The 15045-nt window shown below is 39.1% G+C and overlaps 1 protein-coding gene across 1 annotated transcript; it reads right to left on the bottom strand.

Annotated features, from left to right (window-relative positions):
- Positions 1–50: 50 nt before the first annotated feature.
- On the bottom strand, positions 51–5569 carry ccdc112 (coiled-coil domain containing 112). Its single transcript, XM_080038952.1, has 14 exons — positions 5519–5569; positions 5019–5131; positions 4280–4401; positions 4042–4131; positions 3674–3749; positions 3238–3364; positions 2945–3061; positions 2577–2714; positions 2317–2438; positions 1170–1296; positions 917–1084; positions 629–727; positions 410–531; positions 51–303 (listed from the first exon to the last, which is right to left on the bottom strand). The coding sequence occupies exons 1-14, from the start codon at positions 5540–5542 to the stop codon at positions 273–275; spliced, it is 1476 nt and encodes a 491-aa protein (XP_079895078.1). The 5' UTR covers positions 5543–5569; the 3' UTR covers positions 51–272.
- Between the last annotated feature and the right edge of the window lie 9476 nt (positions 5570–15045).

Raw genomic sequence — 15045 nt, 5'->3', positions numbered from 1 at the left:
ATTTTAACAGTCAATAGAATATTCCACCACGGATTTCACAAAATGTTTCTAATGCTTTTATTTAAACAAAAGTTGTACGAAATGTTAGATAATTTAAATCAAAGATTGTACAAAAAAATCAAACAGCTGCACACAATGGATTCAGATAAAGGTACAATCATGGTGTCAAGGTCCGATTGCATACATTTTCTCTTGATCTTATTTCTATGAAAAAAACAGATGCGATTCTGAAAGCATTTCAGGACCATTCGGTTGGCTTCCATTGTTGCCCATCACAGGCCTTGTCTCCAAGTGGGGACGGCTCTGCAATGAAACAACAGAAGATTTCAGAGATTCAGCATGCTGTGCATTCATAGAAACCTAACATAGTGACTGTTAAGAGAAAGAAAATAAGTAGAGGCAATTAGACCTGTGAAACATCTTTTGCACAGGCCCTCCTCCTCCAGAAGGTCCAATGTTTTTCATTCGCTCATCCCATCCCTTAGTGGGACGGGTAAGCCTGGAGGGATCTCTGCTGACATGGCCATCCGCCTGAATCAGGAACAAATGAACATCACATTTGTTATTAAAACATTTAGATTGATGTAAATCTTATAAGAGACCTTGTGGTATGTGGCTGACTTCCTACCTTCTCTTTCAACTTGGCAGCAATTCTCCTTTGTCTTTCTTCTTCCTCTTTTTCCCTCCGCTGTTTCTCCTGAAGTTTTGCCTCCACCTTGTGCAGATCCTGCAGAAAGGCAAGAAAAGACAAGCTCTGTGTAGAGATTTCTTAATTTTTCTACAAAGATTAATATAGCCTTTGTTATTAGTCCAACGTCTTCCAAAAAGCCCTTGGAAGCGGCAACACAGGTTCAGCTCAAGGAATAAACAGACAAACAACTGGTGTTGTGTTTTTCTACAGCTCTGTGATTTGTACCCTTTCATTAAAGCGCTTGATGCCCTGTGCTGCCTCCCTCTTCCTCTCCTCCATGTCCCTCTGTTCTTCCTCTCTCCTCCTCCTCTCCTGCTCCTCCTCCTCCTCCCTCTTCAGTCGGAGCTGCTCTTCGATGACCAGCTTCACCTCTAGCTGCCGGCGACGCTCTTCCTGATGAACGGAAATCATTTCGACTTGTAAACACAAATACAACTACAGTAAAATTATTTTTCACATTTACGTGCGCAAAAAGCACCTTTGCTTGTTTCCTCTTTAGTATCTCTTCAGCCACTCTCTGCTCCTCTTCCTGTTCCTCGTTCCTTTGCTTCTCCTCCTTCCACTCCTCCAGTCTCCGTGCCGCCTCCCTCTTCTCCTCCTCAGTCCTGTAAACAGAAGAAGATGGAATACCATAACAACCCCAAGGTGACAACAACAAAAAATTCCCCTTTATTTAAAGGTCAACTATTTTGCAAATTTTTTGGGGTTCAAAGTTGTAATTTGGGTTTATATTACAAACTGTTTTCATGGTGTACAGTCCCTGACAAAAGTCTTGTCACTTATCCATTTTGGCCAGCCCAGTCACCAGACGTGAACATCATTGAGCATGTCTGGGGTAGAATGAAAGAGGAAGCATGGAAGACCAAACCAAACAATATTGATGAATTCTGGGAGGCATGTAAGACTGCTTTTTTTGCTATTCCTGATGATTTTATCAATAAATTGTATGAATCATTGTCGAACCGCATGGATGCAGTCCTTCAAGCTCATGGAAGTCATACAAGATATTAAATATGGATCTCACAGCACCAATACTTAATTCACTGATGTTATGCAACATATTTTTGTATTTGAAGTAAATTATTTGTACAATTTTCACATTACTCTCTGTAGGCGACAACACTTTTGTCTTGCCAAAATCTGACCTTTCTGTGTTCATTAAATTATCAATATTTCTTCAGTGAAGCAAATTTATTTTAGTTTATTAAACATAATTTGGGAGGGTTTTAACTTTCATATGAGCCATTTCTAAAACCAATGGATTAATTAAAAGTCATGTTACAAGCTGTTGTTTCTACAAAATGGATAAGTGACAAGACTTTAGTCAGGGACTGTAGTGTCCAAAAAAAAACACTATATATTGTTCACAGTGCCATTGCGGAATCTCCTCTTTTTTCAGCATCTGTCTGAAATGCTCGGGTTTTATAGCATGTCTGTGTGTGCTCTGATTGGCCCTGAATCTAACTGCTGGTTTATGGGGTATATGGGGTTGCACTTATCACAGGTACGTAGAAGTAGTTACCAAGTTATCTTGTTATGACGTAAGGGGTCTTTAAACAGGTTTTCAGACAGGGTGGACGTTCTTCGCCTGTCTGCTCGTTTTTTTTAATCCACTTTTGACTCACCTGTATAGGTGGGCATGGCTCTTGGCTTCCATCTTCCTCCTTTCTGCCTCCTCTGCTTCTTCCTGACTCTGTATCCTGGTCTGTCGTTCCTTATTCTTGCTGGCTTTCCACCGTTGAATGGCCTGGGTGCAGTATAAAGGCGAGGAGTAAAAACTCTGTTTTTTTGTCTTTTTTTTTTACTTTTCAAGTGAACGAAGGAATGTGTCCCCCACCCACGAGGTTTGTTTTCCCATTGAACTCCTTCATGTTTTGCTGTCTACCTCTCTCTTCCTGTCCTGTAGGTAGATCATCTCCTGATGCCAGTCCTCATGTTGCTCTATCTCCTCCAATGTTTTAACAGGCAGGTACAGTTTGGCCTCTTTCCTGTAGGCAGGTTGCCCGCTGTGCTTTGTCCAGACCTGTACATTTAAACTAATTAGACTATGTCAGAAAGGAATGTTGAGACAATTGACGGCTTGGCACCTGGCCGAAGCAGCCTGAAGCAAAAAAACATTAAACGACTGTTAGTTTAAGGAGTGGTGCTCAGTGACTGTGTGCAATTATCTGCGGGTGGAAGGTGTCAAAAGAAGAGGACAAGAATTTCCATTACAACAGAAGTTATCGAGAGCAGATGACAATAAGGTCTTACTTTCAGGAAGGCTTGGTGGTCGAATTGGTCCCAGCCACCATGAGGGCCTCCTGTCTTCTGCAGGAAAGCCTCCAGCGCTCTGACCTCTGCAGGGAGGTCTCTGTCCGGGGGTTTGCTCTGATTGACAAAAAGATAATGCTATAAATAGTACTGTAGGGTCTTGATTATAACTGAATGAAAAGGTTTTTATTTTCATGACACAACAGATTATAAATACTTTCTAATGATTTCAGAAACAATTTTGCATCCATCTCTGTGCTCAAAAGCGGTAATAACTTGTGAAATGAATTTACCTTGGCAGTGGAAGCAGTGGGTAGCTTTGGGTCTGATTTAACAGCAAGGCTCCAGTTTTCTATCTTCTTCTGGTAAGCAGTGACCTCCTGTCTGCACGTCCTGTCCTCCTTCAAAAGGTCCTCAAAGCTGAGTGGAGCAAAGAAACACTTCAATATAATATTTTTCATGACAGTATATCCGATGTTGGATCAAACTGCTTTGTTTAAGAAAACTGTGAAGGGCTGCTTTTTTTAAATTATTTCATACATTTTATCTATTGAAATAAATAAGCATTGGGTTACATTATATATTTCTAGGATGTGATTTTCTTAATGTTATAAGTTAGTAGTAGCCTATCTGGTTTACTGCGTTAAAGTGGATTACCTTCTATACGATTTTTCTATTTTTGTGGTACCTAAGTCTTACTCGGTCTACATTTTTATTGTATCCTGTTACCATGACCGCTGCTCCTCTTTCAGTGCGCTGATTGAGATTTCCACCTCTGACATTATGTCCTTCAGTCGTTCAATCACTGAAACCCCAAGAAAAGAAAAATGCAGAGATGGTATTAATAATCTGGTCTAAAGGAATATTATTATCACTTTCATGACAATACAATCAGCATTTATTGAGATTTTCACTACTTTACAATAACATCTTTTATAATGATGTCGCAGAATGACACACATATTGGTTATAATGATGATAGAAATGTACTGAATATCTTACAAAATAGCTAAAAAGAATAATGGAATAATACTGTATGATTGTTTTTAAAGGTACAGTAAAATAATAAAAACACCACTAGTAGCTACTAAACTTACACTCAGGAGTTGGCTTCACATCTATTAGCTGTCTCTGAAATTTTCTCACACCACTATAAATCTTCCCAAGCTGCTTTTGGAGATTAATCTCTATTGGAAAGAAAAAAAATAAGCAGAGGACATTATGTATAACAGTTTTGTGGTAATAATTGCTGTCTGTCTGTGAGGGCTTGTCACTGCCACATTAGAATGAACAGTGGAAAGGTGAAGATGCTGAAATGCAAAGAAAAAAACACACTCTCAGCGTTTCTTTCTTCCTCCAGCACTTTCTCGCACTCTTCCAGTTCTCCAGACACATCTGTCCAGCCATTCCTTCTGCACTGAATCCTCAGCGGCCTCTCTTTCTCCAACTTTTCAATCCTGCGATGAAAGAGGGGAAAAGTTAAGTATGCATGTCAGATCATTTGACATTAAATGTCCACAAAGACATGAACAAAGCACAGGTTAAAAAAAACACACCTTACTTTTTCTGCTACCGACTTATTATTATTACATTAAGCTTGAACATGAAAATATAGTATGAGTTTTACTTGTCTGATTCACAGCAGTGACCCAGCAGCACCACATCAGTTCTTGCAATATTCAAGCCTCTATGAGGGGATATTCTTACTCCTCCTCAAACAAACAAAACATGTACATAAAATGACATAAACATCTAAAACCCAGGGCCGAACAAATCAAAATTAACACCTAAGCAACCCAGAAGCACCGCCAACTTTATTTAGTCAGGATTTGTTTTGGTTTTGTTTGTGAACTTGGGTCGTGTTTGGGGTTGGGCAATGCAGAGAAGGCTCTGCACCTACTCAAGATGTTCAAATAATTTCAAGAGATCAATGAGTGGAACACAGTCTCTTTTTTAAGCTCATAATTAATGAAGATTTTTTTTTGTATTTAATTTGCTGGCGTGTTGGACTTCACTGACTGTGGGGCGTTTTTGTCCACCCACTGTATCCTTACAGTGAGGTGGCTTTACTCACAGCCTCCTGTTCTTGTCGGCCTCCCTTAGAAACTGTGCAACCTCCTGTCGGGTCCGCCTCTCATCCAAACCGTCACTGCTGCAAGTCGGCTGGACGCTGCAGTCTCCCTCTCCCTGATCACAAAAGGTTAAAGTAGAAAGTACAAACAAAATAAAGCAAAACATTTGATCAACTTTGGATTTTTCAGCAAGAACTTAGGGTAACTAACTTCGTAACTAACAGTCTTTTTAACAAAATATTAGGCAAAAACACACAGGCCTATGTAATGAGGACTGTAGGCTACATTTGGTTAGTGAGCCATTTCCCTTTCTATTTACTTAACTTACATTGACGACAGCTAGCATTGATTAAATACCGTTAGCTCGACAGTCTTCGTACAAAACCCCGTATCTCCTGCAGTCCCTTGACATTTTCAGACATTTGGGATAATGAAAATTTCGTTAACCAACTAAAATGTGTCTAAAACAAAAGAAGTAAACAGCTCTAAAGCAGACAGTTACCGGGAAGAGTGTGGTATCAGCCATGGACCTATTATAAGGTATCCGCGCGTCTTGTGGTTGCTAGGGTGGCCATGTTTGAGTGAATGTGTAAACACAACAAAAATATTTAAAAAGACAGTACTCCTGTAGTTTGTGATTTGTACCAGCAGGGGACGCTGCTTACCACTTGATTGTAGGGTCTACACTACATCATGGTCTACAGTACATTAGCCAGAATGACTGGATTTGACTGGAACAAATTAGCTGGTAGCCTACTCTAAAATATATATATATTTTTTTTTAAAGAATAAAGAAAAAAAGAACCTTAGGTCCATGCACTAGACCACAGGTCCTGATGGGAGACAAATCCTACTGTAACCAGGAGACAGTAGCCATGACGACAGACTTAACCATAATGCTTAACCTGAAACTAATAGTCTGTACAGATCCTAAAAACATCTTTGAATAAATTAATCTATAGTTAAGGCCTTAATTGGTTTTAAAATGTCTTAACTCAATCTTTCAAAAGAAATGTCATAATGCTAAGATATGGGGGATTCAATCTATACTTTTCTTTCTAATTAGTGGCATCCATTTAGATTTTTTAATTTTTTTTACAAATGCATATCCCATTAACATCATGCCGATCTGCATGGCTTGACCCTATAGGTTCACATTGCGACATTGAAGTGACGCCTGCATTTCTATTATTTTGAATTAGGCCTACCTGAAATAAAATAATGATAGGCTATAGCCTAGCCCTAGGCCTACCTAATAAAACAACTATTTTTTTCAACATTTTAAGTAGGCGTAGTTCTTACTTTGTCACTGGACCAAAGAAGTTGTGTTTTATGCAAAACTGACCCTAGCAAAGGAATTAATGTCGTTTATCTCTACAGCCTTATTTTTAGCATGCAATTTAATTCTGATGAGCATTAAAAATGAGTCTCAATCCAATTTGCCTTAAGCTGTAGGAACCTATCAAATGGCATGTTTATTACATGGTCTGACTCCTTGAGTCTAAAAATACTGGAATCAACCTATAGAGTATAACCTCCCAGATAACTTAACTAACTAAACCTATATTAAAGCTCCTCTTAAATTTCCTTTGAACATGATGGTGGCTGATAAGCAGACTGAATTGCATTTTCAATTGTTGTATGATATGAGCAAACGTCCTACTTGTACCCTGCTACAACTGGATGGTTAGAGTTTCCTCCTACGCATCTCATTCTCAAATATCTGCTCATGTTGTCTAGGAGGCCTCGGTTATTTCTGTATCAGCCTTCTTTGATGGCCAACAGCTATAATTATTATGAGAGCTGGCCAAGTGACAGTCAGAGAGGAAAAGAGGAGAGCGACAGAGAGAGAGAGAGAGAGAGAGAGAGAGAGTGGAGAGGGAGTAGGCCTATAAATAGAAACCCAAATCCATTATTAAGTGCTGATATTGGGGATGGTCTCTCCCAGGGGTGCTGTGGCAGAGGTTGACATGGCAACATAAATAGCAACCCGCTCTTCGTTAAGGACTGTAACAAGTTCCTGTCTTGATCCTCAGCATAGGAACTCACTTTGTTTGACAAATCAAACAATAAGATTAACATTCAACTGGTTGGAATAAAAAAAACTAAAAAAACTAGCATTTAGGCCTGTTATGAAGTTGGGAGTTTTCTAGAGTGGCTGTACAAAAATAAAATTGTCCTAGGGTTGTAAACGTTTAGTTCTGTTCCTTTTTTTTTACAACATTTTATGAGAAAACATGTAAATTAAACAATTTTAACTTTTCCAGGCCTTTCAAGGTCTCTTACAATTGTTTCTTCTTCTTGGAAAGCCTTCGCTGGTCGGGTAGCACACAAGTATTAGTATGGAAATATACTTCAGGTACATAACATTACTCAATATACAGTATGGTCCATTATAAAATAATGTGTATAATGTGTATATTTGATAATAATTATTGCTGCATTAACGTGTATTTCAGCTGTTAAAGGTGGAGATCATTGTAACTACCTATACTGTATACCCGCCTGGGTAGCTACATCTTTACCAATATGTATGTCATAATTAGGTCAATCATATGTTGTATTAATAATCAGAATATGGTAGTAACTAATGCTGTCAAATAAACAGTGGAGTAAAAGTATGAAGCATTCTAAAATGGAAATACTCAAGTAGAGTACAACTATTGCAAAATTGCATTGAAGTTTGTTTATTTATTTAAGATAGTTTTTTTTTGTCTCCAATTAATAATAATTTGGCCAATAACTTAACATTTAGATGTATTAATATTTTTTTTATTTAACATTCATATCAAAACTGGAATTGACAAATGTATCTTCAGTCCTGACCTTAGAAGAGTAATGTAGAAAAGCCGCAGCAGGCAGGAGGGAAAGTAGGAAGAGAGAAAGATAGACTTGACCTCTGACCTCTTCCTAGGAGCCATTAGGCTTTTTGGAAATGTTATGAGACGTGATCACTGTAAACCAATCGGACAGTTTTGCATTCTTTGACGTAGGAACTCTGAGTGAGCTTCCCTCCCTCCTGCCAGTTCTTTAAATTAGACATGCTTATTTATGACATCTGTCACTGTGTTTATTTGTGTGTGTGTGTGTGTGTGTGTGTGTGTGTGTGTGTGTGTGTGTGTGTGTGTGTGTGTGTGTGAGTGAGTGAGTGAGTGGAAAGCCTTAAGAGTTAACTTCTTGTACTCTTGCACCACAGGTAAAGTGTGAGTGTGTTTACTTGTGTCCTGCTGGCAGTCAACATGACTTCTTTAATATAGGTTAATTATGTGGACAAACACACATAAACAACATGCACAGACAATAATGAATACCTGCATGGGCACACAAACTTCAGTCTTACAATAGTTGTGAGGATACTCATTGACATAATGCACTGACTAAAAGTCTTAAGCTTTAAAGAGTCCATCGAAGTAGTAAAAACTGGGCAACATATCCACTGCAGGAATGTCCTCACTACACTAGTTTAAAACTACAGACATAGTAATATAAGCACACACACACACACACACACACACACACACACACACACACACACACACACACACACACACACACACACACACACACACACACACACACACACACACACACACACACTCAAATGCGTAAGTAGTTGCCATGTGCAAGAAGACTTGGCCAGATCCTGTTACTTTTTAACACCATATACAGTTACATCACTATTCAGGTGTCAGAACAAATTGTGTGTGTGTGTGTGTGTGTGTGTGTGTGTGTGTGTGTGTGTGTGTGTGTGTGTGTGTGTGTGTGTGTGTGTGTGTGTACACATCAGTTAATCACGCGTGTGGTAGGGATCTTGGGAAGGCAGAGGGAAAGTGATCAGTTTAATTGCTTTTCCTGCTGTGCTTCAGACTTGTACCCTCTCTTTTCTCTTTTCTCAGACCTGTAAAAATGACTAAAATGTGAAACACTAACAACCTGAAGAACCTTTCACAACTATGACATCTTCAATGTGTGACATTTATTTGCAAGTGCAAAAAAAAACGGCTGCTGCCTGTTGCAGTGCAGCATTTCAGTCCGCAAATCAGCACTGAGAAAATCCTTAATTGAGTGTACAATTGAACGGATGTTTATTTTTTAAGGTAAGCATTTATATACGTTGCGGGGAAAAAAAATCGACAGGCCCCCTCGGGTACAATACTGTCAATGGTACAACACTGTCTTTTGCTACAGTGACGTCTCCCCCAAACGACAAACCGGCATCTCCGTAAAACACTTACTATGCATAAGTAGTTCATACAACCCCACTTCAAAAAATAATGAAATATCCCTTTAAGATTGTTTAGACTTTGAAAACAGCTGCAAAAAAGCATGCATAAATGAAATGGTGATGCATTAACGCCTTCATTTGTATTTTTCACTTGCTTACAAACATTATCCAAAACCAACGTTATTGAATTATACACCTAATTTAGTAGAAGTGTGAGAAAACTTTAAAATCACAACTTTGCACATATGAAATCTATTTGGTCAATCATGAAGGCCATCCTGCTTATCTGAGAACATATTATAAATAAAGCAATCCCTCACCATATCAGCGGCTCCCCTATGCCTGTCATTTCACTTATATTCAAAGGCATTAAAGCGATTCTCTTCTCCAGAGTGTCTCTCACATATGCACTGTGACATAGGTCCTCACCGCACCAACATGGTGATGTACAACTGGAGGCCTTCGCTTCCACTCAAGTCCTCATCTGATCTATCGAGAGAGAGAGAGAGAGAGAGAGAGAGTTAAAATAAGGTGGAGTGATTAAATAATATATCATATATAAAGATGTTTGACCTGGGAAAAAGCATGTCAGAGAGAAAATTTTGAGCTATTTAATTGAACTGATGATAGACATACAGTACCTTTTTCATGAAAAGTGGATGTGCAGCGATAGCAACTTATCTTTGAAATCCCCGTTAATTCATGCATTACATAAAAACTCCTTTGGTTTTATGATTGATATTGGTCTTCAATAAAACTGTGATGTAACTCCTAGTTTGGCCTGCATTCAATTAAATAAGACAAAGATAAGAATCATTTTTGTAAGTAGGTCACCCCTCCTGTCAGACATGTGCCTCTGCTCTGACTTAAGGGGATACTTCCCCTCAGAGCGTCATCTACTGCCATGGGATATATAAAATGTGGTTGCACACAGCCCTGTGTGCAACACAGCTTAAACTCAACTTTCTAAATATCCTTTATACACTGAATGGAGTCTTTAATAATTTTAGATTGCAATGCATCTGCTAACAATTGTCCTCCTTAGGTATAAACAACACAACAGCAAATTTGTTTTAAGACATCAAAGTGAAGTTAAAACCTCTGCAGCCCACTAATGAACATAATTACATTGTTTGTTTAATCCATACACAATACTGATGTGCACAAATGAAGAGTTGTGGGGTTTACAGGTGAACTATTTATTGGCTCCTCTAACTTTTAGAATGGTTGCAAAGAAAATGACATGGCTGGAAGTACAATATAGCCTAGTTTAAATAAGATACTGAAACATTATTTAAAAAAATAACAGTTGCAGGTAGAGTTTGGCAGATTTAAGATAACATCATCTACATTTGTTATTTTCATTTGTTACTGTATATCCCCGCTGTAAATACAGTACATTGTCTTTGCTTATTTCTAGTTGGCAAAGTAAATCGTATTACAGTAAAATGACATTGCATTTGTTAAATGATGAGGATCAGCTGTCTCGGGCTATTACAAGTTGATTAAGCATTAGAGGACAGTGAATGAAAGCTCACGTAGAGCCTGGGGGGTTGTTAGTGGGAGTTTTGCAACACAGCTCTGTCACTGACCACAGTTAACTATATGCCCTTGTGTGTGTGTGTGTGTGTGTGTGTGTGTGTGTGTGTGTGTGTGTGTGTGTGTGTGTGTGTGTCTGTCTGTCTGTTAGGGTGCGTGCTCAGGAACATGCAGAAGTGGCCAGCCACTCTAAAGTCCAAGGCTGCTGGTGTCACCCTACCCTAGGTGTTTTATTAGGAGGGATAAGACTGCAGTCAGAGCACGCGTCTCTTTTAGGGAGGCAATTATACACTGCAGGAAAGTAGATTATTACTGGTTTGATCTATTTTATTTCCAAATTAAAAAACCCTCATCACTTTTTACGTATACCTCTGAATTCAGAAGTTTGGTCCGGTCCCTTTTCCACACCCATCTCCTTCTCTCTGATTCTCTGTGGGAGCCACTGAAAACAAACTCAAGAATATTCTGTATACGTATGCAAGAACAAAGCCCATTAACCATGTAATTAGATTGTCGCCTTTGATCATTGTGAATGGTTGAAGAAAACCTCTCAGACACTCCATGTGTTAAGATACCACATCAAACAACGTGAGTCTGAATGTATAAGGCCTGGTGTTCTCAACAACATTAATCTGTTGTTTCCCCCCAGTAGGTTTAAACACTACTATCCTTTATCTGTTGTTGAGCTTTGAGTCCAAATCCAAGTTATGAAAGAGTACTCTTTCAGGCATAGCACTCCTATAAGATTGTCACACACATGAAAGACTAAAAAGAAAGCTTGAAACAATCCCAAATCCAGCAGCAGAATCACACCCATTTAGTCTACCTACTGATCAAACCCTTGTTGAGCCCACTTTACCCAAAATGCAACTCGATAAGACAACAGTTCAGAGAAACTCAGTGTTTCACGTGATATGGGGTTAACACTGTTTTTGGGTAGTTGTCGGTGATGCCTCCTTTTTTTGTCGGCCGTCTGACCTGTGCTGTTCTCCCAGGCTCGATCCTTTTTGTCTTTCTGTTTGAATGTAGGTAAAAAAAATGTTTTGCAAAAGAATAGAGATAAATCAAGAGAGGAGGATGAAGACAGAGAATCAAGGGATTCAATGGTTGGATTGAGGTATCCGCTGAAGTATCAGTGTGATCATGAGTAATTGACACCAGTGGGTTGGAGTATTTAGTTTATCCTCTAGACCAGGGGTGTCAAACTCTGGCCCGCGGGCCAAATCTGGCCCGTTTCAATATTTAATCTAGCCCGCGAACCAATTCGGCAATTCCATTCAATTTGGCCCGCGAAAAAAAAATAAATAAAAAAAAAATATATCATGATTTTTTTTTTTTTTTTTTTTTTTTTTCATGTGGAGCCTGTGCCATATTGGCACGTCGCACACGCTCCCAACCGTTAGGACACTCGCAGCTTACCACTAGGAATGTCTGCTGAAAGTTCCACAGCTCAGGATTTTAAGCCATGAATTGATGAATTTGCATTGAAGAAAATATGTCAGTTTTCTAATGGCTGTAAATAGGCCAATCTATGGGGCTAAATAGCATGCTAATATGATGATTGATTGTGTCAACTGTCTAAGGATGAATGCTAACATTATCTGGTTTCTAACTTTTGCCTGAAGTTACAATATAGCTCACTAACTAGATAGATACCCGCTGATAGCCCACCCCTTTTGTTTCCAATGGTGGCTTTGCATTTCATTACCAATGTAAAGTGTCATAAATAGTTAACACTGGTGCTGCGTCATGATTCCTATAAAAAAAAAAAATTTAAAAACGTGATATGTTTTGAATGTGCAGAAAGTTTTGAAAAATCCAAGAGAAAACATATTGTGGCTCAATCCAGGATGCCTGAGAGCCTTACTGCATTATAGTCCTTTATAATTGTTTCACCAAGAACCTGAATGTTGTCTTTTCCTTTACAAAAATAAAGACATTTCCACAATAAATTGACGCAGAAAAGGCACAGAAAACCAACACAGAAAAATCCACCAGAATACAGGAAATTAAGTGTTTGACGCACAAAAATTTCTGGGGGAGCACCCCCATACCCCCCACATATAATTTGTCCCCCAAAATATGTAAACAAAATCTAGCCTATGCCTCGTATGTACGCAGGTTATATACCTAGATATGTTGTTTGAGTTTTGGATTAAAAAGAAGGCATGTCAGTAAGCGACATGTCTGGCCCTTCGTGTGATTATCATGTCGTAATTCGGCCCTTTGTGAAAATGAGTTTGACACCCCTGCTCTAGACACTGGATATGTCCCTGCCTGTCTCTGGCAGACCAGACCAGAGCAAACACTGTTGGCTCTCTTTGTGTGAATTATCAACTGCTGATAGGTGCCAGAACAGAGAAAGACAAGGCACAGGATTATAATAAAATACCATAGAATAGAATAGAGCGCTTTGACATGACATCTGCAGAATATATTCACACATTTGTCTACAGTTCTGGTCATGACTTCTTGTGTGTCTGAAATACGTTATAGCTACATCCTCTGGTCTGCATTTGAATGCAGTGCCCCAGTGGAATACTGGATTAGGGGCAGCGAACTACATGGTGAATAGATAAAAGGAGGTACCTTGTGGAAATCGTGGACTCTCAAAAGAGTGTAGGTGGGCCTGATGAGTCAGAGTTGCCTTGTAGCAGATTGTTTGGTATTGGCAACCATCGTTGGCAAAGCCAAACAATCAGACTGATCGAGGGGAGTTATTGTGGTACATGGTGCATTCTGATTGAGGAAAATGAAAGTGTTTTTATTTTTTATTATCTTGGTCATTTACAAAATGAATTCCTCTTGACATGAAAACATTTCATTTAAAAGATAAGAAAACCCCCTCCAGAGAACATGACGGGAACATTTCTCTTAACTTTACCTTCTTTTTATGGGTCAGAGATTAAATGTGAGCTTGTACTGTAGCAGATAAGACATCTTGATAAGAACACTAGTTCAGGCGTTGCTATTTATTTCCTTTTTGCACAGTCATGTTACCTGCCAAAAAGCAGTTGTGTACAGTAAATGGTAATAAAACTGCTTCTCATATGTGAGGTATCATTACAGATAACAGACAAAAAAGATAAGAAAATAAAAAAACTATTTCAGTTGGGTTTGAAGCTAAGTTTTCAGGGGCTTTATACAACATACATGAAGTCTACTAGCATAACATTGTAATCTTCCTGGAAGTAAATGAAGCAGATCTTAAAGAGGGTGTCCCTGGTGGCTAAGACGCATACCATGTGACAGCAAAGTTCCTGGTTTGATTCCAATCAGATATCTTTATTGCCCTACATTTTCTGTCTGTATTAGCTAGCCTATAAAGGTAAACATGACAACAAACAAATAGGTAATTATGTAGAAGATGTGTGCACTCAACCTTCTCAATAGTATCTCCAGTGATTTATCGCTTTACATTAATTAGCTCATTATTGTGAAATCCAGTCAAATAGGATCTGCCTGTGTGTGTGTGTGTGTGTGTGTGTGTGTGTGTGTATGTGTGTGTGTGTGTGCTAATTTTGTGTATTTGTTGTTATAATCACTGCCATGCCAGCTAATTCTCCCTCTATTTATATGAGTGTTGTTTTGACAGCTGACTCAAAATGGAAAGTCGTGATGACAGTGCGCATGGAGAGCAGCAATCACTCTTTCTCTCTCACACGTACACACAAACGCACGTACACACGAGCACACATTCACATACTGACATACAATTAGCAGTGCCACCCACTCCAATCAGGGAGGATATACAGTACGTGCGTTTGTGAGTTTGTGAGACAGAAAGAGCGAAGGGCAGAGTAGACCGTGGTGTCCAGTCCAGACCAGTATCAAATTCAGCCCACAGTGATCCCCATGTTAATTCCCCTGCCTATCTATTTTAACTGCAGGGGTCACTTATACAATCGGTCACGTTTTCCACCAGCACCACTTTCTCAGTCACCACCTTCTTGTTTTACATTCAGCAGGTGCTCCTCTTAGGCAGGCAGAGCAATGCACTGTCAGAGCATCAAAGTAAACGGGTAGAACAGAGTGTGGTACTCTGTGTGGAATCAGTGCAAGAGAGCAGATCCATATCCTTTTACAGTTTTTTACGATTGCTAAACCACAGTGGGCACAACTGGAGCGACATGTGCAAAACTCTAACAACAGTATGCAGAGCAGCGGTTCATTCGGACCAAACTGTTGCTCGTTTTTCATTGTTTAAACACAATTTTCAAAACTCTACACACCTATCTCATGGCTTAACCACAGCCTGCACAACA

This window comes from Ammodytes marinus, assembly GCF_949987685.1.
Source record: "Ammodytes marinus genome assembly, chromosome: 2".
NCBI lineage: Eukaryota > Metazoa > Chordata > Actinopteri > Uranoscopiformes > Ammodytidae > Ammodytes > Ammodytes marinus.
Note: the sequence above shows the minus strand (reverse complement) of the source record. Positions and strands in the feature narration are given on the sequence as shown.

What these genes read in the sequence shown, in the direction of transcription:
- ccdc112 (XM_080038952.1), bottom strand. Translation starts at nt 5,542, where the DNA reads ATGGCTGATACCACACTCTTCCCG. An exon ending in CTGATACCACACTCTTCCCG is followed by an intron (nt 5,132 to 5,518) that starts GTAACTGTCTGC and finishes TTTTGTGATCAG; the next exon opens with GGAGAGGGAGACTGCAGCGT. An exon ending in GTGCAAAAGATGTTTCACAG is followed by an intron (nt 304 to 409) that starts GTCTAATTGCCT and finishes GTTTCATTGCAG; the next exon opens with AGCCGTCCCCACTTGGAGAC.